This window comes from Bactrocera tryoni, chromosome 4, assembly GCF_016617805.1.
Source record: "Bactrocera tryoni isolate S06 chromosome 4, CSIRO_BtryS06_freeze2, whole genome shotgun sequence".
NCBI classification, from domain to species: Eukaryota; Metazoa; Arthropoda; class Insecta; order Diptera; family Tephritidae; genus Bactrocera; species Bactrocera tryoni.
The window spans coordinates 19,214,831-19,238,954 of NC_052502.1; the positions used below are offsets into that span (position 1 = coordinate 19,214,831).

The 24,124-nt window shown below is 36.2% G+C and overlaps 1 protein-coding gene across 4 annotated transcripts in view; it reads left to right on the top strand.

The window, feature by feature from the left end:
* Positions 1 to 732: 732 nt before the first annotated feature.
* LOC120775003 (protein scalloped) overlaps positions 733 to 24,124 on the top strand; it is a 289,532-nt gene continuing 266,140 nt past the window's right edge. Inside the window, exons 1-2 of one of the 4 annotated variants that reach the window (XM_040104932.1) lie at positions 733 to 1,328; positions 8,441 to 8,681. In XM_040104932.1, coding sequence (XP_039960866.1) covers positions 8,648 to 8,681 — 34 coding nt within the window. In that variant the 5' untranslated portion in view covers positions 733 to 1,328; positions 8,441 to 8,647. Of the gene's footprint in view, positions 1,329 to 1,770; positions 2,193 to 8,440; positions 8,682 to 24,124 lie in introns of those variants that run through there. The other 3 variants (XM_040104933.1, XM_040104934.1, XM_040104935.1) reach the window with 3 other exon arrangements.

Below are 24,124 nucleotides of genomic sequence, written 5' to 3' on the forward strand. Positions count from 1 at the left end.
CGTGCATGTGTGTGTGTGTATGGGTGTGCGCGCTAATCCATGCGGCATGATGCATGTACGAGGCGCTGTGGCGTGTTGTGCGCTGGGGTACCGCGCCGCCTTGGGTCGGCACCAAATGTCGGCGATTGCCGTTGCTGCCGCCGAGCGCTTGTTGTGCAGCTGTTGCTTTACGCGGCAACAGCTTCGAATGCGACTAGCTGGCGATTTACGCTTGCCATTTGTGCGGCTAGCGCGCCGAATGAGCGCCTGCAATTGAGTGAGCGGCACTGAGTTGAGTGCTACTAAGTTGAGAAACATTGAGATGAGCGTTGATGAGTTGAAAAACATTGAGTTGAGTTGCCTTGTGTAGAGCGCTTCAGCGCCAACCAGCTGTTTCGTGTTATTCACTGGTTTGGCGCTCGTGTGCTACACCGAACGCGCGCTCTCACTCAGCGCGTGTCTTTCATTAGAGTCAGTCGCTCTCAGTGAGTGACTCTGTCCGCGCTGTGCTGTGGGGTAACACCATTCGCGCCACACACGTGGCTCCATCGCACTCAACACCGCGTTGAGTGAGTGCGCGAGCGAGCCAACAATACAGAAGCCGCGTTATACACACACACACTTTTGCGCTGATGTTGCTGCGGTATATGTGTGTGTGTGGGCGCTGCGCTTGTGTTGGCGCTGCGCTGTATTGTGAATTTTGCTTGATGCGATTTGAGCCAATTTCGTATTGGCAGTTTTGTTTATGCCGTCGTCACAAACGTCGCGTACCGCCCGAAGCGTTCGAAGTGCTACACAGAGCAGCGTCAGCAGCAGCTTGTAGTGCAAATAGCAAAAATTGCCGTCGCAGTAAACAAAAAATCACAAATTATTAAAATTTTCGCCGAGCAGCCAGTGCACTGCTTGAGCGCATCGTCGGCGCCAAAAGCAATAAATTAATAAACACAACTAATTTTGACTAATTAAAGGGTGTTATATTTGCAAAGCGGCGATGTGAAGTCATTATTATTGCTTTTTACGGCAAATCTTGTATAAATATTTTGTCTACACAAGCAAAAAATGCTTACGAGCCGCAAAAAAATTCTTTGACTGTCTGGTTTTTTTAAAGCTTTGCACTTTTTTCACCATTTTTTTTTTTCGTCTGCTATAATTTTTGTTATCGCGGTAGCAACTGTTGCTCGTCGTTGTCGGTATAAACGTTCGTTGTTGCTGACGCGCGCGCTTTTTCTATGGCTAACTGATGCTCGGCGCTTTTCGGTGGGCTGACAAAAAATGTCTAAAACAGCAGAAAATCACAAAGCGCTGTGAAAAAATTGAAATGACAAAGTGCTGGGCGTAAGCGTATGAAGGTAAAAATTTGTGTGTGGAAATGTGTATGTGACAAGACGCAAAATGAAATCAAAGCAAATTTATGGATTATGAATAAAGTGTAATATTTGACAAAAAAAAAAAAAAATAAATAAATAAAAAAAATTAAAGAACATCGAAATATAGTGAAAATTAATGAGCAATAACAAATTTCAAACTGTAAAAAATAGCAAAATTAATTTGCGCGCAAATGTCAATAAAAAGTGGTTTAAATAAAGTGAACAGCAAGAGTGTCAAAAAACAAACAAACGAACAAAAACAAAAAATACAGCAACATTTTTGCTAAAATACAAATTTAATCGAACCAAAGCAAAAAAAAAAAATACAACAACAACATTTTTTCTAAAATACAAATGGAATTGTTGCAAAAACTAGAACAACATATTCTCTAAAATACAAATTTAACTGAAGCATTGGAAAAATGCAAAAACAATTTTTTTTTATAAAAATCATACGAATTTGACACACCTAAAATGTTGATTTTTATAAAAAGGGGGCATCATTTATGAAAATAATAAAAAATATTATTAAATTAAGAAATTCGCAAAATTGCAGTTAATAACTGTTTCATAGCCAAAACAACGCCAAACAACTTGCTACAAATACACCCAGCTAAACAAAAGCACTTTGCTGAAAATGTTGACAACAAATTGAAAATCACAAAAAAGTGGAAATTTTTTTTCATATTTTTTTTTCTATAAATTTGTGCTAATTTTAAAACCTCAGCGCGGCGTAAAAAACCGTCGGCGTTTCTGGCTGTTGTTGGGATTTATGGTTTTGTGAATGGAATTTTTGTGATTAAAATTAGTAACGTTTGATATGCAGCTGTTTTACATTAATTAACGGTAAAAATATTAAAAAGTATATGTACAAATAATATAAATTTATTTCAAGATTAAAAAAGAATATAAAAAATATACATACATGAGAATATTATTTATTGAAAAATATATTTCAAACGGAAAACGGAAAACGAAAAGTGAAAAGTTGAGAATTGTTGCAAAAAAATTAAAAGAATAAATAAATACACGAAAAAAACATTTTGAAACAATATTATATACGTAAGATGGAAATATCAGAAAATATAATTAAGATTAATTAAAAGAATTAGTAAATAAATAAATTAAATTAAATAATTAAATCATCAAATAATACAATTAAGTACGAAAAATATTAAAAATTAAAAAAAATATTAAAAATAATTAATTAGATAAATAAATGAAATAAAATAATTAAAAAATAATTAATTATTAAAGTACGAAAAATATTAAAAATTAAAAAAAATATTAAAACTAATTAATTATTAAACAAATTAAATAAAATAATTAAAAAATCAATTAATATACAAAATAATTAAATCATTAAAAAATACAATTAAGTACGAAAAATATTAAAAATTAAAAAAAATATTAAAACTAATTAATTATTAAACAAATTAAATAAAATAATTAAAAAATCAATTAATATACAAAATAATTAAATCATTAAAAAATACAATTAAATACGAAAATTATTAAAAATTAAAAAAAAATAATTAAAAAATTAGATTATAAAAAATAATAACTAAAAATATTTAAAACTAAAAGTAAAATATTAAAAAAAAAAAATAATACATAAATGAAATAAAATAATTAAATGGCCAAAGATTATAATTAATTACGAAAAATACTAAAAATCATAAAAATAATATTAAAATACAAAATAATAATTAACGAATAAATGAAATAAATAATTAAAAAACTTAATTAAGTTCGAAAAATATAATAATAAATACTAACATTGAAAACAAAATATTAAATATAAAAAAATAATAATTTATAAATTATGAATAAAAAAATAAAATGAAATAATTAAATAAAATTAAAATAGGAAAGAAAACAAACAAAAAAATCAAATTCAAGCAGCTTGAAGCGATAAAAACTAATTGAAAAATAAATAAAAATGTTAATGAAAGGTAAAAAAACTTTAGTTTTTTATATTCGGTATTATTTTTTATCCAAAAAAAACAATAAATTTTACATATGTTGACTACATGGATACATTGTAAAATGGTCTTTTAGTTTCAAAACTAAAAAAATGTTTACATAAAGAAGTGAAAAATATATTGTTAAAACTGGCGTCATTAAAAGTCAATGCTCGTAAATTAAGACTTAACAGTTTATATAATAAAAACCAAGAAACACAACTAACAATACTGCATTTTCGAAAACAAACAAAAAAATATAACGAGAACCATAAAAGAGTCAAAAATATTATTTTGTAAGAAAAATGTGAAGAAAAACTTGAAAATATTTATAATAATATTCATCGTGTGCAAAAACTGGATAAAATCGAAGAAAACTTGCGCTCGTTCTTTAAAAGTATTTCCAAAGTGCTTTCAAACTGTATTTCAAAGCCTGTAAATTTATCTCCATATAACAAGGACGAAATCACAGGAATATAGTTACAGCTTAGACCATGAAGTATGGTAGGATATCCTCAACAATTTGCGACTAATGTGATAAGTGGCCTTTGGTGCACTTGAGGTGTCTTGATTACAGAGTTCAGTTAGAAAATTTCGATCACATATACGTACCCCTATATCCCTTGACTTCTCCCATCTCTTGACTTGAAACAACCTCTATCATCAAAGTCGGAAAATGGATGTAAACTAGTGTAATATACCAAACAACCAAGATTAAAAATCAAAATAATACAGGCATTTGTTCGTCTCAGGTCTCACATATCTCGCACAACGTATCTATACGGTTCATAACGATATTCTTGTGAATGCTTATTTAAGAAAATAAGAACAATAGTAGTGTGTAAAGTATTGTCCAACTGAAGCTATAACATTTACCAATCTTTCTGTCAAATTTGTGGATTCCAAACGAAAATAACTACGCCGGCTTGTTGGCCAAGAATGAATTTTTCATACTCTTTTCCGATGTGAACCGTACTCCTGTCATGGCTATCGTCCGAAATAAATGGAAGTCAAAAAGGCCAAGTCTGACTATAAAGTGGGTGAGCCAAAACGTTAGAAATGGCTATTTGAGGGACTGCGAGTTCTTCTTGTATTTGGCCACATTCTTCTAATACAGGGTTTTCAATAAGAGCGCTAAAAAAGTCGTGAGATAACGCATTTACCAAACTTGGTTTTCAAAAAAATCGATTGTGACATTCGCTGCGTGGCTTGTGGCGCCGTTCTGTTGGAACCACGTATTGTACAAGTTCATATCATCCAAATTGGGCCAAAAGTATTCGGTTATCATTGAGCGGTAGCGATTCCCATTCATAGTAACGTGCGGGTCTTTATTATTACGGAAGAAGTACGGCCGAATGATGCCGCCGGCCAAACAGAAATTTTTTCGGGATGCAATGGTGACTGATGGAGAATTGACGAAGCCATTCAGCCAAAAATGAGCCTCATCGCTGAAGATGATTTTTCGCTGAAAATCCGGATAATTTTCAAGTTGTTGCTCAGCCCAATGCGCGAACATACGACAATTATGGTGGTCAAGCGGCTTCAGTTGTTGCGTCAATTTGATTTTGTGAGGGTGTAGGCTAAGATCTTTTCGTATAATTCGCCACAACGATGTCACAGAGATGCCCAACGCTTGAGAACGAGATGTGAGAGACTGATTGGGTCTTCCTCAATTGATGCGTTAGCGGTAGCAATATTTTCGACACTACGGGCACTGCTTTGTCTCACTGGCACATAAACATTTTGTACTGTGCCTGTGGATTCAAATTTTTCCACTAGACACTCAATTCTTGATCTGACCGGACGATTATGACGACCATAACTCGGACGTAGCGCTCTTCAAGTTGAGACCACTGACTCCGAATTTCGGTAGCAAATTTTAAAAATTTCGACTCGTTGTTGGATCGTATATTTTTCTATGATGAAATGGCAAACCTTACTAAAGAAAAATGTCAAAAGAGCGGGAAAAATATGGCGTCGTTTGCTGTCCCTATCGGTCTACTTCTGTAGCTCTCCTATATTTCCAGTTGCTCACATTCAAACATTTTTGGTTCCTCGGACGTTATTCGTCTTTTGAGCCAAAATTATATGTTCGAATATTGGAACAAATACGGATGTTCTAATTTGAGATTAGTTAGTTTATTTCAGTAGTATTTTGTTAAAAATGAAATTCAAAGGAAAACAAGATTTTAATAACGAAATTGATGATGGGAGTTTTTACATTCGCGTCAATATGATCCACGGGCATCACCGACGGCTTAAATAATGATGGTTCAAGCTACACGTCATAAGTTATTCGGCTTCATATGAAGTATTTCAGTTAAAAGTTTCACAGGGATTTATGTTAATTCTCCGTTAGGCTGGCGCTGTAGTGTTGGTGAAATGGTTTGGAGCTCGAAAAATATTAAAAATATTAACAATAATGGTGATTGAATGAAATTTCTTCAACTAGAATTTTAATTTTCTCAATCATTTAACACAAAATGCTTTCTAAAATTCCTCAGAAACTAACATTGTTACTGGAAAACATCAAATTAAAAAATAATTCAGTCAAGTCTTGATATCTTCAGTTCAAAAGTTCAGTATAAAATACTCCTTAGCAATAGTTCCAAGTTCTTTGGACCTTCTTAAAACTACTCACGCCAATTTATTTCGGCTTCAGTTCCTATTATATAATGTTTCTGCTAGTTGAATAATGTCTTTCAAGCATTTAGATTTAAAAATATCGCAGTATGCCACTTCTGGCATATACTATAAATGCGAAATCAAAGCCATATGAGCAACAATGCAACAAAACGGTAATTTGCAGTTATAAACTGGATAAATTCAATGCAGCTATGTAATTCAAGTAAGGCCCACAAGCGCAGCGACATTTCGCAGTTACGCGGTGCGTTCAAGCATACACATCAAGCGTGCATTGCTTGAGGGACACCACCGAATCAATCAGGCGTGACCAACGAGTGAAGTAATGTGACGAAAGCAACAACAATAAGGCATTGAAAATATGTTAAATTAAAAAAAAAATTGGCAATCATATCAAATAATAGAAAAAAAAACCAAAAACCAAGCTTGAGTAAAATCAGCGCAACCGACACCATGGCAACGAAGTCAGAAGTTGCAGCTGCAGCTGCAGCTGAAGCCTTTACAGTTATTTTATGTATTTTTGTTTTGTTTTTATTTCGCGAGACAATCAATTGAATGACTGTTTGACAAAAGCGCCTGAAAGCAGCGCTTACAATAATAGAAACAAAAAGCAAATTAAAAGCAGTAAAAGCAACAATAACAAAAAAGCACAAACCAAAAACAATTATATCTGTAACGCGTGTGGGCGCAAGCGAGCGCCTGTTCAATTGGCGGCGGTGTGTTTTTTGTATTAGTTGCCATGTTGTTGTTGTTGTACTTGTTGTTGGCTCACTCTTGTCATAATTAAATGTGACGGCTGTTGTTACAGCCGCAGCGCGATATGCGGCGATAAGTGATGCCACCAGCAGAATCGTACGCAATGCCGTCGCTTTGAAGCAAAGCGCGCGGCAGCAACAAACGCTTCTCGTCAAGTGTAACGGCGATGCGGCGCTGAGCGAGATAACAACTACACACAATGTAGAGAAAATAAAAAAGATTTGGAAAAACTGAAAGACCTGCTGTTGCTGATTTGCGCTGCTGATAAGGGCGACAAAGAGCCGATAAAGCTGATAGGCGAGGAAAAAAAAACAAAACAAAGCTAATGTATTATAAAGTGAATTAATTGTTAAAAGTCTCGTAGTAAATTCAACATAAAGAGCGCGAAAAGAGAAACATAAAAAATAATTTAATTAATATAATTTTTCGAAAATATTTCTATCGTGAAATCTGCAAACTTGCCGCCGGAGAGACAATATTTTTACGACGATCAATTCTTAACAACAAAAAGTTCACAAAAAATGCCTTGAACTATCATCGTGTTGCTTTGGATAATAATCCATGCCAAATTTAGTGAAGATATCTTCTCAAATAAAAAAGTTTATACAAGGACTTTATGTTGATGGTTCATTTTGTATGACAGCTATATGTTATATTGCTCCGATCTGGAAAATTTTTTCGGATATCGCAGTACTGTCTTCGATAATAATCCATGCCAAGTTTCGTGAAGTTATCTCCTCAAACAAAAAAATTTTTCCTACAAAGACAATATTTTTAAGGATTAGTTTGTATGGCAGCTATATGCTATAGTGGTCCGATAATAGCGATTCCGATAATTGTAGAACTTCTTGATGAGAAAGATATGTTTGCAAAATTTCAGATCGATATCTCACAAATTGACGGGGACTGGTACGTGTTTATAGAGACAGACGGACCTGACTAAATCGACTTTATACATATGTATGTAGGTCTTCATCGATTCCTTCTGGATCTAACAAACTTCGTAGCAAACTTAATATAACAATTTTTTGGCATATAAAAATGAATATTAAAATATGGAAGTAAATTTCTTTGAAGCACCAAAAAATAAAATGAAATTTTGTGTTTAGAAAAGTTTCACAAAAAATAATTTTGCAAAAAAAAAAAAATTGGAAAAAAAAAAATGTTAAAAAAAATTTATTAAAAAATTAAAATTAGTTTATTTTAAAAAGTGGAAATACATTTTTTTAAGCACCAAAAACACAAAAATTTTGTACTTAAAAATTGTTCACAATTCTTAAATGAAATTTTTGTAAAAAAAATTAAATGTTAGTACTTATTTAATGTTTTTTAAATTGTACAGAAAGTTTCATTATTTTTTCTCGCAGCCAGTTTTTGCACATAAGAGTTAAGAAATTACAGAAGTTTTCAAAATAATAAAAAAATAATAACAAACATCTAATATCAAAAACAAGAGAATAAAATCAAGTGAAAAATATTAAATCTCCGACTTTTAAAAAACACATACATAAATATATTTGAAATTTTTTACAAAAATGTCTATTTTTTACAAAATTTTCTATTTTTTTTTTTAATTTGAAAAAATTTTCACATTTTTGCAATTTGAAAAAAATTCCATATTTTGAAATTTGAAAAAATTTTGAAAATTTCAAATTTTCATATTCTTTCAAATTTTAGATCTTCTCAAATTTCAAATATATTTTCTTTATATAATTTTATTTTGTTTTTCAGCAGATTTTTCCAAAAATCAAATCACAGTGTTTAAAAATGCATATGAATAGTGTTGAAAAGTGTCGTCAAAGTGTAACTGTAAATTAATTTTCTGGAATAAAAATTAAAACAAACAGTTTTCAAAGTGAGCGTTTTTTCAGCAGAAAAAGCAAATAAATTCAACTATAATTTCAGCACTTAAATAATAGTAGCAGAAACAGCAACAACATGGATTGTGATTATTCGAAATTTCTATATAAACGTAAGTGATTATAATACATAAAATAATTATTTTCAGAATCTATATCGTTTAATAGTAGTTAAACTGACAGTTTATTATTTTTTTTACTAATTTTCTCAAACAACTTCAGTTACTGCATTGAATACATTGAACACTGGATTATTCAAAAATACTAGCTTTAAGAGCGAGTATCCATCGCATTAACGCTACGTTTGAATCCCCTCGATTGAGTTGATATTATTTTTCCGTCGCAAACATGCAAAACTTTATAAAATATTGTGAAAGCGTCGCTTACGAACTACTTCTAAAACCTTCCAGGTGTAGCCAAACTGAAGAAACTGGTTTCTCTTATATTAGATACAGACCCCATATGGGTATAGCTCACCAAAAGTTGAAATTTGGTTGTTCTGAAACCTTCCTGCATTATTTCAGCGCTTGGCTATGAATTCAAACATGGTTACGGGGCAGTTACGTCAGAGTTGATTATCAGAAGTTGTCTTTTCTTCCAAGCGTCCAAAATATACGCTCATTTAATTTTGATCAATTTTCAAATTTATTTCCGATATAACTAATACTACGCAGTCCAATAAGATCTTGTTGTTTAAATGTTTATAGCCGCTTTTTAATGAATATTTGATCTCAGAAGTATTGGATTGGTTCTGATTTTCGTGAACCTCTTGTCTTAAATGATCAAAAATGTTTTTGGAATCCAATCCTCTTAACTCTAAGGCCAGGAAAAAATTTTGAACAAAAAATATAGATTATACGAAAACGTTTCTCTAAGTATACTATAAATATTACTTTAGTCAACTTAAAATTATACTAGTCTTGAGACTAAAAGATTATAAACAAAACTATTTTTCCAAAGCATCAGCTTTCTGGAGACATCGCCGTATACTCCAATAAGAGTAAGCATCGAAGGATTTCTGTTATATTTTAGTTATTCTTAACCACCTGATATCTATGGCGATCTCTTATATATGTATATCATTTTAGTGCAAATTCGCTTTTCAGAAAATGTGATAGCATCAAGAATATTTGAAGGTTATAGGTAAATAAGTAAGACATGTTCGATTCGCCAGTTCCCTAACAGCTATCTCTGAGTGTTGCTTTATTATAAATAAGACTGCACCAGGAAGCAATGAAAAAGTCATCTAGTAACTAGCCGCTTGGTGTGGTTGGGAGCCACACACAGCCAATTGACTTCAGGTTGCCAAGTGAGCTATGATGTGAAGATCCCTGATTTAGTTTAATTTTGTATAAGACAGATAATATGAGTATTATTATAATGGTATTACTTATTATTTTGTCTCTTTTGGATTCTAAAGGGTGATCCATTTTGAGGTTCCCTACTTTTTTGAATAAAAAACACAGAAATTTCAAATTCAATGGGGAATGTTTATTATCATTTGGAAGAACAATCTTTGGCATTTAATCTTTTGAAGATTAGCTCTTTCAAATGTTGGCCGCGGCTACGTCTCAGATGGTCCGTCGTTCAGTCCGAGTTTAAATGACTCGTTTGAGCATTTCGACTGGTAACTGGCGCATGACACGCCTGATGTTTTGCTCCAAGATCCGATTTCAAGCGGCATTCTCTACATAGACTTTAAACATTACATATCATCACAGGAAAAAATATAATGGTTGTATATTAAGCGATCTTCTCTCAATAAATCCATGGATTGATGCGATTTGTGGGAAGTGGCACCGTCTTGTGAAAACCAAATGTCGCCGAGGTTACAAGCTTCAATTTCAGGCATTAAATAGTCTGTTATAATGGCGCGATAATGGTCGCCATTGAATGTTACGTTCTCACCGGCATCATTTTTAAAGAAATATGAACCGGGAAGGTCCAGCGGTTTTAGTTCTTGCACAAGCTGTAGTTTGTATGCTTTTAATTTAGGATTTCGACTTAAAATCTGCCAAGACGGCATCGGCATCGAATCGACTCTACACGGTCTCGGTGTACACACTTTTCTTCAATACGTGCTGGACGTGGTCTACTCGGTAGAATATTATGCAATGATGAATGCTGGGTCGCAGATTGGCTGATAGTTTTGCGAATAGTATGCTCAGTAGGCTGATTATATCTATTTATCATAAGTTGAGCGAGAAGCGCGAAATGAAATGTCTAACAATACTGAACATAAATACTCGTAACATGACAGCTTCACACGACTCACGCGTGTTCTGTCAAAAGGTAAAAGACTCGGAACTACAAAGGAATTTTATGCGAAGATTTTTTGTTGCAAGACTTCCTTCGGAGACTTTCCATTGTTTGCTGAGAGGCAATCGATAGTAAAATTTTTTTATGTTTAGTTGGATGGGAATCCAGCTGCTGCATAGCGTCGATTGAAGATCATCCAATGTCAATTTAAAATTAATATTTACGTGCTTTAATTAAAGTAAGAATTACCGTTAATGTTCCGCCAAAAACTTGGCGCCATTAGCGGCAGAGAAAATCGCAGCTCGGTAAATATTTACTCAGCTCGGCGCCCCATTAAGAACAGTTTATGCTGCCAAAGGTGAGCTACTCAATGCCGGCGATTTTTTAAACAAAATAAGTGATTTTCACAAAGCAAAAAATATTAAAAAAAAATTAAAATGAGATTGTTGGTTTGTTGTTGTGTGTATGCGTACGCGCCGCGGATTACGGCCGGCGAGGCGTTGTTGCTGCCACCGCCTAGTGCTAATTGCGGCAATTTGGCGCTTGTTGCTCTGTTTTTGGGCGCAGCGCACGCACAAAACGCTGAAAAATCGACGAAAAAAAGTGCAGCTAGTCTGGTTTGTTTATAAATATAGTAATTTATTTGCGTGCGTGTGTTCTTTAGTGTGCGTGAGTAGGTGTGCTTGCATGCTGGGCAGGAGTTGTATGGAAATTTAACACATAAATTTAAATTGTTTTGTTGTTGTTATATATATGTGTGTGTGTATATATGTAACTCTTGTTGTCAGCTGGCGGCGTGCTCACACCTTTTGTGTTCACTATTGCCACTTAATGGACCTCCTTGTCGTGACACACACGCACTCACACACACACATGAGTGCACCACATAAATATTAATCCCACATGCAGCAGCAACAACAAGTACAACTAAACAACTGCGTGTCTGCTTGGCTCCAACAGCCGTCGGCAAAGCCCCATTGACTCGCCTTTGGGCTAATTTTTTGGCATTGCCTGTAAATATTAGCTTGTCGTTGCTTGTTGTTGCTTGCTTTGTTGTTATACATTTCGACAAAATATGATGAATTGTTCGCCTTTGACGCTCGCTTTGTGCGCTCTTTCAGCGTCTTTTTGCGTTTCATTTGAATGCGAGCAGAAATCATTTTTCTTTTTAGCTTCTCACCTTTGTGGCCAATTTCGTGCAGCTTGTCTTGGTGGAAACATAAATGGTTGCACATGTACCTCGTACGTATATACATAAGTATATATGCGGGTGTATTTGTTAATATATATTTATGTTTGTTCACACCCACATGTGGTGTCTTTAAGTTATTTATGCGCACAGGTTTAAGAATTGATTGCCCCAAAAGCGTTTTCGTGCCTTCTAATTGAAATTTGTGGCAGCTATTTTATGATGTATGTATGTTTGTTTGTCTGTATATATGTATGTGTTATAAAGTAATTATTTTGCAACTAAAATAAATAACTTTTTTTTTTGAGAATATTGGCTTTTCGGCTAATTTTTAGTTTTGTCGATGGCGTTGCCCTCTTTTTTGGTTTTAATAATATCGAGAGTTTAATTTGATATCTCAATCCAATTTGTTATACATTTGGCTGAGAAAAACAAGAAAAAAAAACGTTTATTTATAGTAAGCAAAGCCAGTTTGCTTACTAGTGAGGGCAACCTTACCCCAATTTCAACAGATTGGCTACGAGTCGATTGTGCGGTGTCTCCTTGCGCACTAACATTGGATTTATGGACCTCCAGCAAGCTGGAACTGTGAACTTGCCGACACAGAGTGGAATGCAAGATATCATCCGCATTACTTGTTCTTAACAATGTGAATCTTGCCACAGTCTTGGTATAGGGTTTGTCCGGAAAGTAATAGGTCTGAGTCGATTTAAAAAAAATTTATTGAACCAATCGTTACAATTCTTTAAAAAACTTTCAATATAGGCTCCTTCTGCGTCGATCCAGCGCGATTTCCAAACATTGAAGGCGCCACGGAAGGCATTCTCAGGAATAACCTTGAGAGCCGTGGTGCATGCTGCTTGGATCAACTCTGCCGTCTCAAAATGCCTCTTTGTCTCGGGATCATACTCAAAGATCCATGACTCCTCACCTGTGATTACGTTATTTAAAAATTGGGGGACAGTTTCACACATGTTCAAATTTTCTTGGCACGCTTCCACTCGCTGCAACTTCTGATCGTCAGTGAGCAGTTATGGGAACATTTTCATACACATTGCGCATGTTCAAGTGCTCCGTCGCAATGTTATGAATCACAGATTTTGATAAATTTAACATATGGCCAATTAAACGAATACTTAGTCGACGGTCTGAGTTCAAAATTTTGCGCACACGAGTCACATTGTCGAAGTTGCAGGTCTCCCAGCTCGGTATTCATCAACGGCCTCTTCCCGGCCTTCCAAAAGGGCCTGGTGCCAACGAAACACACCACTTCTTGCTAAAGCAACACCTAGGTAAGCGAAAATGTTTGTCCTCCAGGTGCTCGGAGACAACTCCAGCCTCCGTTCGTCAGCTAGAAACGCCCTCTACCGAATTCAGTCAGTGCGCGCACGCTCCGAAGTACAGCCGCGACGGAAGAAAATCAGCGCTATTACTTTCCGGACAAACCCTCTAGGTTCTCTGGCTGTACTATATCCAATAGACTCACGTTTTACATAACTTGTCGAACACGACTTGTCAAAGCTGTATGGAAGAAGGCGAGGTGGAATCTTTATATCTCGATACACACCCTATCGGCGAATCTGGCTGGGTTGATACTAGTCGCCTTAACACATTTGTGGTAGGCTAAAAGCGATTCGATGGTCTATAGGAGTAGTGGTGATCCATATCTAGGAATTTTCTGAAGTAAAAAGGACCTTGCGTTACTTTTGGTGCGAGGATTACTGCGATCTAACTCAACCTAACTTATTTCGTAAACTCGAGTGTACATAAAAGTGTTTAAAAACATCTTTGTTTTCGGGTCTCCATGCGATTTCAGCATTCAGCATGTCTAGCTTTACCGCGTTCTATTTCTCGTGAGTGGTTTGCCCCAGCGTTTTGGTAGTGCCTAACCTTTGGCTTCAGCTTTTTTTCCATTCATTTAGTCAGCCCACTTTGTCGCTTACAGCGGACATCTGTCTTTTGGCAAAGTAAGATCGACCTTCCGCCATTTTTTCCGTGGACCCAGCCAATCTTTCCTCTGCCTCTTTCGTCCTATGCTAAATTTGGTGAAGATATATTGTTGAATTAAAAAGGTTGATCGGCCAGTTGGTATGGAAGGCAAATATATGCTATCGTTCTCAAGCTGAAAAATTTCAAATCGATATCCGATATCGATAATATACTAGGTCTTCTTTATGAGCTCGTCTAATGACTATTTATACTCGTATATGTATATACCTTGCTTACGACTTTCCCCGACGATTTCTGTTCAAGGTATAAACGTTTAGCTGCTGGTACAGTTCACTTTACGAAGATTTACTGAATATTTCCCCTCTGCCATATTCTGGGGGTAAACCTTACGGTTTAACAACCACTTAAGTACAACGAGAAAGAGCAAATTAGTAACTTCTGCTAAATACTTTTCAACGACCTTTAGGGTTGTTCTAACGAAACACTATTCAACAGATATCTGCTCAAAACTGGTTAAACTCATAACTCAAAATAGGAAACCTCCAAATGGATCACCGTTAACATTATTCTTAATATATTACACTACAATTGATTCGTGATCGTATTTTGCTCTCAATCATCGAAGTTTGTGATATTATACTTGCAAGTATATAACTTAAGGAATAAAACATTGGAACATATTAGAAGATATTTCAGCTCAATCAACAAATGGCTGGTCATTCCCAAAAAGTAAAGTTCTCAACTTTCATCATTCTCCATGCATACTCTACATTCTGCAGAGTTAACTTTTTCAAAATTCTGAGAGCGAAATTCAGGAATAATTGTCTGTTATGGTCACTACTATATAATCTTTATAAAAGTACGTTTTTACGTCTGTCCCTCATCATCATCACTCAGCGAATGTAATTTTGTAGTAATCACAAGCCTTTTATTGGCAGAACTGCAAGGTTTTGGTTCTTCTAAGTTCTTGGAAGAGAATGTCTAAATATCACCGCAAGTTAAATCATTAATTTCCAATTTTTTATTCAACATTCTATCTGTCATTGCTTGTCTTTTCTCGCTTAATTCTTGAATGCTTGCTGCTGTGCAACTTTTTCGGTTAAATTAGCTTTATTTGTGCTTTGCTTGCTTTGCGGTGACTTGCACATGCTTGCGAAAGGTTAATTAGCCGCAGCGAATCAGCGGTTGGCGAAGTCAGTACTCGCAGCATTAGGCAAGCGAGTACAGCCAGCCAACACTCGCTTCCACTTGTGTTGCTAGCTGGCGCTAAGCACGAAATTTCTTGTTTCCTGGCGCCTTGCCGCCAGATTTTGCAAAAGCATTTCCATACATACATATGTACTTGTATATTTATATGTATGTTTTTATATTATATGTATGTACATATTTAGGTGTGTAGTGTAGGTGTGTTTTTGTTTATGCAAAAAAAAGTTCATTATAATGAATTCTAATTTTTAATTAATAAATTTAACCTAATTGGCAGTTTTTTCAGCGCTTTGCTGCCGTTTGTTCTTTCCCTCCCCGGTTGCTTTTGTTGCTATTGCTCAAATCAACTTGCTACTGTCAATAGACGAGTGAGTGGACTCGCATGTGCTGTCATTAAATTTTTGAAAACTGCAAATTATGCAAAACAGCAACAATCAGATAAACGCTTAGCAACGCTTGTTGCTTTTGCTATTGTTGTTGTTGAAGTAAAAAAAGAGTAACGGAAAGGCAGGAAAGCAAAGTAAAGTGCAAACGTAAGAGAAATACTGCAAAAAAAGCGGTGTATCTACAGATTTCCGGTGAATGTGTAGGTTTCGAGTGGCGTTCGGCGTTCGCGCGTCAATTTGGCGGGCGCTCCAGCTGGCCAATTGTGTTCAACATGTGTTTGAAGTTGTTTCTTGCGGTTTCAAGCGCATACATAATCGCTTTAAGATTCAGAAACTTTCAATACATACATAAAAGTGTACTTATATAACAAATGGGTAAACAAAAATTGACTTCGGGCAACAACCTGTTTTATCTCCATAGAATTTCACAAGCTTAATTGTCGAATGTTGCTTTGTTTCTTATTATTTTAAATTGTTTATTTATTTCATTATTTTTTTTTTAGTTTTTTATTCTTTTTAACTTTTATTTTAAGTTTTTCAGTTTTTATTTTTTCTATTTTTACTTTTTCATTACCGTCTAAGAGCAATTTTTTATTTTTAGTCATTACTAAAGGTACTTGAGGTACATAAAACAAATCGGTAATGAAAAAATTGAAAATGGATTATCTATATAATATCTTACATGACTGATATGCGCAAAATCCGATCTTTACTATTAAAAAATGCAACTCTGAATAATTATAAAACTGCTAATGAGCGAATTCCAGTCATGCTAGATGTCATCTATTGGCACTAAACTGTTAAAGGCGGTCTTTAAAAATCCTTATCGTGTTATTGATAATTAGAAATTTCACCACTGGCAATAGAAATATTTGTAATATAAATATCGATAATCATAAGTGATAAATAAATCAAAATTTATCATTTATATTCATATATGTATAAAGCTCTATATAAGTTTCCGAAACTCTTTAAAATCGTTATAGAAATATCCATAACTATAACAGTGAAACATCGATAATCGATAAATATAAACGATAAATTTTTGGAGCTATTTAAACATCAAAAAACACATATTTCAAACTCTTTAGGAAACAACCCTGCACTCAGAGTGGAAAAGAGAGAAGTTGATATTTGCAAGAAAACACAGCCAATTTTTTTGATGCGTAAATGAGAAACAGTAAATTAAAAACTCTAAATAAAAAGCATTCCTCGGAAAATGTAAGTTAAAGTCAAAATATCAAAACAAGAACAAATAAGGTAGGCACGACTATATCCGAAATATTCATATTCTTGCAATTTGTTAGGATTATAGTCGGGATAATACTTTCAGCTACATAAGGCTTGATAGTTATATGGGGTTTAAGGCGAGTTTCCACCCGATTTTATTCATTCTAAGCACAAATATGTCCGGATATAAGAAAACACGCCTTCTCAATTTTATTTAGATTAGACTGATGTATGCGGTATAAAGTCACTCGGAAGTTCGAAAATCTTTAGATTGGGTATATAGAGGCTAAGGAAAGTATTGACTTCATTCAACCCATTTTTCCCAAAGAAACATATTACCATCAGGAAAGGATGATTTCACTGGCCCACAAACTCCACCTAACGGTTGGTTTTCTGGATAAAATGGCAGCGCTGGAACCTCTTTAGATTACTTTTCATGCTAAATGCGGTAGTGTTGCTTGGTTACATACACATTGAGCCTGAAATGGAGCCTGAAATGGATCTCGGCGTCGAATCATATCTCCGCGGTGTTCATGTACATTCCCAGCTACGGCTGCTATATTTTCTTCACTGGGTGCTGGACGTGGATAGGTGATGGTGTTGGGAATAGTACGCTCAGTACGCCGATAATGTTGGCCATAAGTAGAGCGTTCTTTACAGAACGTGTGTTTTCATAATATAGTTGAACGATTTGTAAACGTTATTCGGGCGTAATCTTACTGTAATGAATTGCTAAACAATACTGAACAGAAATAACATGACAATTTGACACGGCTCACACGTGATCTGTCAAAAAAACCTATTAAAAAGTATCTCTACTTGGAACACCCGTTATAATAATAAGATTAAGTGCAAACATTTAGGAATTTCAATAACTTCAGCTAGCTTTTTAATAGCCTAAAATGAGCTAATGATGGTCTAATTGCTGACGCTTCTTGTAAGCCATTCTTTCCAGCGAGTTTGGTTATATATCACTTGCCTTGGATTCATCAGTTTCGTATTATAACGAGCTGATCGATTTAAACTGCGGAAGCAAACCAGATCGATAACATTTTTTTCATAGATTTATAATATTTTTTTTCGTGTGGACTCTGATCTCCTTATGACAATTCGTGAACTCATTGAAATCTGGTCTCATCCACATCTATTAACAAAGATAACATCGAAAGAGAGAAACCGTGCTTGAAAATATCGTGTTGGGGTCAGAGAGATAACAGATTCAGCACAGTTTAGTTAATGTCTTAGGTTTGAAGTGGGTAGGTTAGTGTACAGATCAATTACTATAATTTGAAACGGGTATAAGTTAGAAACTCTATAGATCCACCGTTCGGTAACCCAATACTTTTGAATTTTTTGTAGATGTAGTAAGTTCACATATATTCCTTCTTAGATCTTTTACAAATTTTGGTACTGGTACTTTTTTGCGCTGGCTCTATGCAGACTTCAGTTAAATAGTTGCGTATTTCTGCTCAAGCTCTTTGGTTTACTCCACTCCAATGATGTAAAGATCATATATAGATTTGAATGATATCAACTCTTCGAGGCCCTATGTCCCTAGGAACTACGGGAAAATATATATATATACAAGAGCAAACATTTCTTTACATACCGGCTAGATATTTGACCAGTATACTATATCGTGAAGATAAACGCTCACTCTAATTTCCAGGTTTTAGGCAGTGCTGTGGTTGATAATATTCTTTATAATAATCTTTATGAACCTTTTATAAGGTAAAATAATATTGGCTGTCTTTGATTCGCTACTTATCTTCTCGTTATATAGTTTAGACTAATACAAGCAAGTAACTGGATAACTCACCAAAGTGGTATAAATCTCATTGTATTTATACCAATTTTTTATTCGATTCACAGCTATCTAGAAATAGTCTAATCAAAAGTAGATGATGAAAATTCGTAAATTCGTCGTCGGACCGAACATTTTTCCTCACATTTTATTAAATACGAAGCTAATATTCAAACCTTATTTTGATCGCCAAGCAGGCGCAGTTCGTGACGACCGACTGCATATTGTTATTGTGGACTTTGAGTTAGAATTATTCTATTATTATTAAGTGTTAGCTGACACCATTTTAACTAGATACTTTAACAGAAAATAAAAGTAAACCTCAAAGCAATCATTAAATTGGACATACTACACATAAGTCCACACATATATTATATGTCATATGTACACGAGTATCAAACGACAACGCGCAACTTCCTGATTGAAAGTCCATCAAACGGTTAGAATAAAGTTATTGGCGGAAATCGAAGCGGCAGCAGGTGCTGGTGACCCGCTTGCCCATTCACTGTCAATAAACAGCGCGCATCAACTCAACGGCCCAACAACATTTACACACACGTACACACACTACATAGCATAACAAGTAAGGAAGGGCTAAGTTCGGGTGCGACCGAACATTTTATGCTCTGGTAACTCGCAAGAATAGTAGACAGGGAAATACTAGAAGGTGCAAAGCGTCAACCAGACGAGAGGAATTGAAGCAATTATTGTATGCTAACTTCCCTAACTCGAATTATCGTAATATACCAAAAAATTTCGAGTTAGAGAGACTTGGAGTTATGGAAAGCAAATTGTAGGTATGAAATTTGACTTCTATTGCCAATGCAAGAGTTCGAGTTATGGGGAACTTCGAGTTATGGGGAACTTCGAGTTATAGAATGTCGAGTTATGGTAGTTGAACTGTCAGTCATTCTTTCTTTTTGCTGTTTGGCTTCAGTTGGCGGTTCCAAGTGTAGCCAGGTCTTTCTCCACCTGGTATTTCCAACGGAGTGGATGTCTTCCTCTGCTTCCCCGGGCGGGTACTGCATCGAATACTCTCAGTGCTGGAGTGTTTTCATCTATTCGGAGGACATGACCTAGCCAGAATAGCCGCTGAGTCGTAATTCGCTGAACCATATAGAAGGACGGGAATGATGAGTGACTTGTAGAGTTTGGTCCTCTCTCGATGAACTGTACATATGTATATAAATAAATGAAATCGGGTCGATATTTGGTCGAAATCGGTCGAGCAGGTCCCGAGATATATCATTTTACCTCAAAGTGGGCGGTGCCATGCCCATCGCCCAATTTTTGCACCGGCTCTTTAAAGCCCTCTGATACCATCTTGAAGGTAAAAATCAATGTCTCCGGCATTTTTGCTATTGCTTTATCACGCTTAAAGTGATCTTTAACAGTACCGTTATATGGGCCGTGAGTGGGGTTACCTTTCGATTTCATCTATTTTCTCACTGTCGGTAGGAGTTCTTATCGTATTCGCGAGGGCATGTTTGGTGGTTGTAACTTTAGTAGTTTGGGAGATATGTACATTAAACTAATTAAAGAGCAGGGCCACGCCCACTTTTTAAAAAATTAAAAAAAAAACTAAAATCAACAAATGCAATATACTCTGTAGCAGCATGTTGCAAGCGTACAAATAAAATAGTTAAGTGGGCATTTAATGGAGAACACTTGTACGGTTAATGTACAGTGCGTATACGTAACACACATTGCCCGAGGCACAAATCGTTTGAACAAAATGTAGTGTGTAACTGTCGGCGCATTCGCGTCAAATCGCCAGCTGCAGCAGTTGACAGCTGTGACCTCTTAACCTACTGCCAAACAAATATAGCCACACACACACACACACACAAATAACTATTGTTTCTTTTTTATAAAAAGCTGCCAACACTTATCCCGCATGTGAGTCGCCCTGTTGGGCAATCGAACAAACAAACACTCGTTTAGCCTGTAGCGTAGTAGGGCCACCACGTTGGCCTCATTTGCCCAGCGGCTAAGCAGTTGCGGCGGCGAGGCGGCCATCTGCCGACAGTGACGTATGGGCAACCAGGCCAGGTTAGTAAGTAATGCCTTACATAATGCCATACCTCCAGCAATACAGAGAGGTAGGGCAGAGAGCGAGCGCCTTTCACGCCGCATTGACTGTGCGCTGCTGACTGCCCGCGGCACTACTTCCGCTCCGCCCCTCCCGTTCATTAAGTGCACTGCAGCTTGTCGCTTTCCCATTAGATGCTCGACTGTTTGGCGATTTGCTGGCGTTTGACTGCCCGCCCGCCTGACTGCCTCACTGACTGGGCGCTAAATTTAATTAACTTTCTCGGCTTCTTAGCGCTGAGCGAAGACAGCGCGAGTGCAACTTAAAGAAATGCCATCGACAAAGTGCCAAACATTGTGGCAAGTTGCCTCAATCCATCGGCTCAATGCGCAGCGCAGTGGCGGTTTGTTGTTGTTGCTGGTGGCTGGCGTTGCTGGTGTCACCGAAATATCGCCACTTGCTGCCGCACTGTGGGCTTTATAGCCAAGTTTATGTTGATTTACCATTGTTTGCTTGCTGCTTTCTTCTTATTCTTAGTTTTCTAACACTTTGCCTCGCGCTGTGGCGAAATTTATTGCAAATTGTGTTTGTTGTTGTTTTTTGCTGCACTTTTCAGTAATAGTTGTAATGTTTGTTTAGTCGCTTTTTGGAAGGCGAGAGACAATGTTGGTGCAAAGGTGCAAGTTTTGCTTAGAAATGTGTGAAAATGTATGTGTGTTAGCGTATGTGTGTTAGTATATGTGTGTGAGCATGTATGTATGCGCCTTTGTATGTGTGTTAAGGGATTTAGCGATTATGTTATGCCATTGTGAACAACTTGTGCCTAATACCTTTTGACTGCAGTTAAAGTCTGCTTCTTCTTCGCCACGCGCTGACACATTTCTTTTATTTGCATTTATGTGTATGTGTGTGTGTTGGTATATAAGCATGTAATTGTTATGCAAATATGTATTGTGATATGTAAATATATTATTTGCCACTGCTTAGGCATTCATCAGCCTCTATTTTTATAAGTGAATAATCACTAATTATTTACAACGAATTTAGAGTGATTTGTTGAGTATGAAATTATGAGTACTTCTTTATATAAATCCATTACACATCAATAAACATTCAGGTGTAAGGAAGTTGGTTTTTCCTATGAAACCTAATTAAAGGCAAATTAAGTCTAGCTAAATACGAACGAAACCGCAGATGGCCGAGCATCGAAAAATATAAGAATATAAAGCATGTGAAATATTGCGGGACGGGACTTCTACACATATTTTTGAGGGGAAGGCGACTTTGGAAATTACTTTTGTTAATATATAGTACAAGGTGCGTTCCAAAGTAAACAGGACTTAAAAAAAAACAGAACAAATGGTTTTTTCGGCAACTTTTTGCACAGTCCGAAAGCATATCGAACCAGTGTTTTAGCTCGTTGCCGGTATGGCCGCCAGTATGCCGGTGGAAGCCCTTTGAATGGCCTCTACGTCTGCATAACGCTTTCCTTTCATGGGCAAATGCATTTTTCCAAAAAGGAAGAAGTCGCACGGTGCCATATCAGGTGAATACGGGGAGTGGTTAATGATTAAAAATGTGATTTTTGATCAAATAATCGGGGATGGAGTCATGCAAGTGAGGAAACTTCTCTGATCGCCATTCACTTGGGAGTGGCCAGAAACGACTCTTTTACACATGGCTCAAGCAGCTCACTACTGCCGGTCTTTGGCCAAGTATCCTCTGGGTAGCCTAAGAACATCCGTTCGAAGGCGAGCTAAAGTGACAAAGCGAAACATCACCTACATTGGGTTGTGCGCTGGGTTTGAGACCCGCCACATAAAAAAACACCCCTCATGAAGATTAACAATCAGCCTCGGATGAGAGTTGGAAGGACCAAGTGGAGAAGGCCCTGGCTTCGCTTGGAATATCCAATTGGCGCCACGTAGCGAAAAGAAGAAACGACTGGCGCGCTGTCGTTCTTCTTCTTCTTAATTGGCGTAGACACCGCTTACGCGATTATAGCCGATTTAACAACTGCGCGCCAGTCGGGTCTTCATTTCGCTACGTGGACTCCATCCTCTGTTGTTACCTCGGCTATAATCCCGTAAGCAGTGTCTACGCCAGTAAAGAAGAAGAATCGGTCACAGTGGTGTTCTTCGAATGTTGAGTTCTGAGTAATTTTTGGTCGTCAGTCAATTTGTGCGGAACAAACCATGTACACACCTTTCATAAGCCCAAATGTTCGGTCAAAGAGCGATAAATCGATGTTTTGGAGATGTTTAATTCCATTTCCATGAATTTCAATGATGATTTCGGCTGATTTTTGATGAATTTACGCACAGTTTCGATGGAATTTCCGGTGATCACGGATTTTGTTTGGCCCACATGTTGATCGACATTTTTGTCCTCACGACCACTTTGAAAACGTTGAAACCACTCGTGCACTCTGCTACGGGATAGGCAATCATCGCCATAAACTTGTTTCATCAATTGAAGCGTTTCGGTAAAAGTTTTACCAATTTTAAAACAAAATTTACTGTTGGCTCTTTGTTCGAAGCTCATTTTCGCACCGATAACACAAACATACTGACACTTAAAACGCAATAACTTCACTTTCAATCAAAGAAATGTCATGAAATTCTCACTGGACAATTGATAAAGATAGCAGATTCTAACGCATCAATCGATATATGGATGGCGCCACCAGGGGCGCTAGATTCAAAAAGTCCTGTTTACTTTGCACCGCACCTTGTATATATCTACGGTATAAATTACGTTATGCTCAAGCTAATACTTTTACTTAGCTCCATTTAGATGTAATATATATGGGCAAAAAAATAGTAAGACTTTATTCATAATTTTAAAATTCCTAATTAATTTCTCAAAATCTATGTCGTTCCGCTCGAAGTGATTCTCCTTGGCCCCAATACACTTGTGTCAACGTTTTTTCCAATCCTCGAAACGGTTGTTGAACAATTTGCGGAATGTCCATCATTTAACGTTTAATATTTTCAATAGACTGAAACGGTCTCCCCGGAGCGTTTGTTTGAGTTTACTGAGTTGAGTTGGTTAGCCAGAGGTCACACGAAGTCAAATCAGGTGAATACGGTGATTGCGGCACGAGAATCGTTGAAAATTTGACGAAAAACTCACGAAGAATCAATGCGGTATGCGACAGTGCATCATCGAGGTGCAAAAACTAAGAGCTTTCGGCTTATAATTCCGGCCTCTTTTTACCTTTCTACGAATAGCGCAAACGACCCATAATATTCAAATAGTATTCTTGTTGATACAAGCAGTTTGGCTGGTCGGAAGAAATTCGAAGTGCACCACATCTCGATAATCGAAGCAAACTGTCAACATAACCTTGATTTTTGACCTGATTTCATGTAATTTTTCGGCTTCGGCTCAACTTTGCCACGATATTCGGTCGACTGATCGTCTGTTTCCGGATAGATCCAAGACTCATCGTCAGTAATAATACGTTTCATAACATCCTGGTAGTCGGATAGCATTGT